General features: G+C 38.4%; 1 protein-coding gene across 1 annotated transcript in view; it reads right to left on the reverse strand.

Annotated features, from left to right (window-relative positions):
- Window positions 1-2,124, reverse strand: part of LOC108686712 — a 178,168-nt gene extending 176,044 nt beyond the window's left edge. Inside the window, exon 1 of the mRNA XM_018192148.1 lies at window positions 1,524-2,124. Coding sequence (XP_018047637.1) covers window positions 1,524-1,623 — 100 coding nt within the window. The 5' untranslated portion in view covers window positions 1,624-2,124. The remainder of the gene's footprint in view (window positions 1-1,523) is intronic.
- Between the last annotated feature and the right edge of the window lie 360 nt (window positions 2,125-2,484).

The following is a 2,484-nucleotide window of genomic DNA, read 5'->3' on the forward strand; positions in this document are numbered from 1 at the left end:
GCGTGCGTACGTGCGTGCGTGCGTGCAAGGAGGAAAAGATGGTATACTTATGGCTGGTTCAGAAATTTCACCCGGGTGCGTCCAAGTATCATCTTATGCTTGTTTAACATTAACATGGTGAATCACAGGGCTAAAATGATATCTGAAGAAACACATCTGGATGAAGTTTCTAAGTGCAATCTATGGATGGTTTGAGTCGAACCGCTTACTGAGCGCTCATTAAATAAAAATTGACAAAAAAGAGATTAATATGTTTATTTATTATAATATTCATAATAGAATAACTTATCTATTATAGATTATCTTTAATATTACATTTCTCATTTATTACTGTTTATTATTTCTCTAAAGCCGTGAGAGCGTGAGCGTTCAGAGAGCGATGTGACCATAATTTTATTGTCGCTCATACAACTTACTGAACGCCACATAGCTTTAGAGAAATAATAAACAGTAAGTAAGAAATATAATATTAAAGTTTATGATAATTCTGTATTATGAATATTATAATACATATTAATTTCTTTTTTGCTAACTTTTGCTCAATGAACAATCCGTATACGTATTGTACGTATATGTATTGATATATATACATTTATGTCGATGGCTATTTTGATATCATTATAATATATCTGACATTATTACTCTTTATTTCATCTTATTAGGTTTCATCGTTTCAGGTTTGTATCGGAACAAAATTTCACTAATTGAGTGAAGTACACCGATAAAGTACGTGCCAAAATTAGATAATTTCACCAATTGGCAATTGTTATTGCCATTTCCCTTTTTAATCACCATATACCAGAAGGTTAAAACTAAGTAAAATTACGATATAACTCTTTATTACAAGCGTAAAAATACGAATGACCTAATAGCGGTGAATAAAACATGAGAAACAAAAAATGACGAGAAATAAAGGTTACATAATACTATAAACACCCATGGTTCTGTATAAATGCTTATTCAGTTAAAAAACAAACTGTATCCTGTAGATAAAGATACTTATCAGTACTCCGATCAGACCCAAAATAGTAATTTTCAAGTGATGTTACAGCAAAATTTTCAATGGCTGTTTATGAAGACCGAAATGAAAACTTTTTTGATCAATATAGACACAAAATAAAATCACAGTTTCAGTTTAACTGAAACTACTTTCCAGTTCTAGCCAATTTCACTAAAATCACTTTTTTAAATGATTAATTTGGATTTCTTTATCAAAATTACACAGAGAAAGGACGGTTTTGCTGAAGTATTAAAAAAAAATTCAACTACAGATCTGTAATAATTTTGTTAGACCATCAAAATAATTATGTAGGACACTCAACCTGATTGCTAGAATGTAAAATCTCTTCGCAACACATCATACTTGAGATTCTTATTCTTTATTTTTACATAATTAATTTTAATAGTACAACAAAATTATTTTCAGATCCTCTATATCCAGCTAAATTTGTAAACATTTCAGCAAAATCGTGTTTTCCATATACAGCCGACCTTCAACTGCTATATACGGAAAAATGACTCACCCAAATGATCGGTGCCCGCTACCCGATGAGTCCGGAGAAGCAGCATCCACACCGCCAGCAAGAGCATGACTTTCCCGGTTGCGTCACTGGCTAACATCATCGTTGCACTGATCAGTCAGTCTCTTATATCAACACCGTCGTACGTCACCAACATGTCACATCACCCGCACTTTGGTTATCGAACACCGGATCGCGATATATTTCCGCGAGCGTTCAACGAGAAGTCATCCGCCGCGAAGTCGTCGAACTCGAATCGATCATTTCCGGCCGGTCCGCTCCGATCAAGCTTAGCACTGATTTGCGTCGCGACGAATCATGGCTATCTTTCTCTTTCTCTCTTTTTCAAAAAGTCCGCGACGCTCGATTCGTACACTCGCGCACCGTGTCTGCGTGGACGATCACAAATCTCGAATCCGAATCTTATTGACCGCTTAAGATCGTCAAACCGCGCGATGCAACTAACATCTCGTTTCGATCCTTCTCGTGAGATGCAGTTCGAACGCAGATGTCATCCATGCTGCGAATTATTGAAACCACTGAGGCTACACGACGCGACTCGACTAATACTAATTCCGCGATGTGCAATTGTTTCGACAAACCGATATCGAATGCCTCGGCGGCTCCCGGTGATTCGAAGCAACGTTCACGCGGCACTTTGTCACGGAGTATCGGTTAATTTCACATCGTTTCGCATTTGTTCCTCGCTTCCGAATCTCCGGAATCGGAAATAGAAGATTTCACTCTGAAGAAGGAGACACTCCCAAATACGAAGATCGAGGGGCCAGAATGACACTATCACGCGCGAAAGCTCTTAACGAAAAGACGTACGCATTATTCGGTGATCTGCGCGCGACTGAGGCGGGCGGTTAGTACTTTTGAAAGTGGGGTAGCGCGGCGCGCTACGTCACGCGACTCGTGCGCACGCGCGTAATGAAATGCTTCGCAGTTCGCTTGTTTGCCC

This window comes from Atta colombica, unplaced genomic scaffold (assembly GCF_001594045.1).
Source record: "Atta colombica isolate Treedump-2 unplaced genomic scaffold, Acol1.0 scaffold189, whole genome shotgun sequence".
In the NCBI taxonomy this organism is placed as follows: Eukaryota; Metazoa; Arthropoda; class Insecta; order Hymenoptera; family Formicidae; genus Atta; species Atta colombica.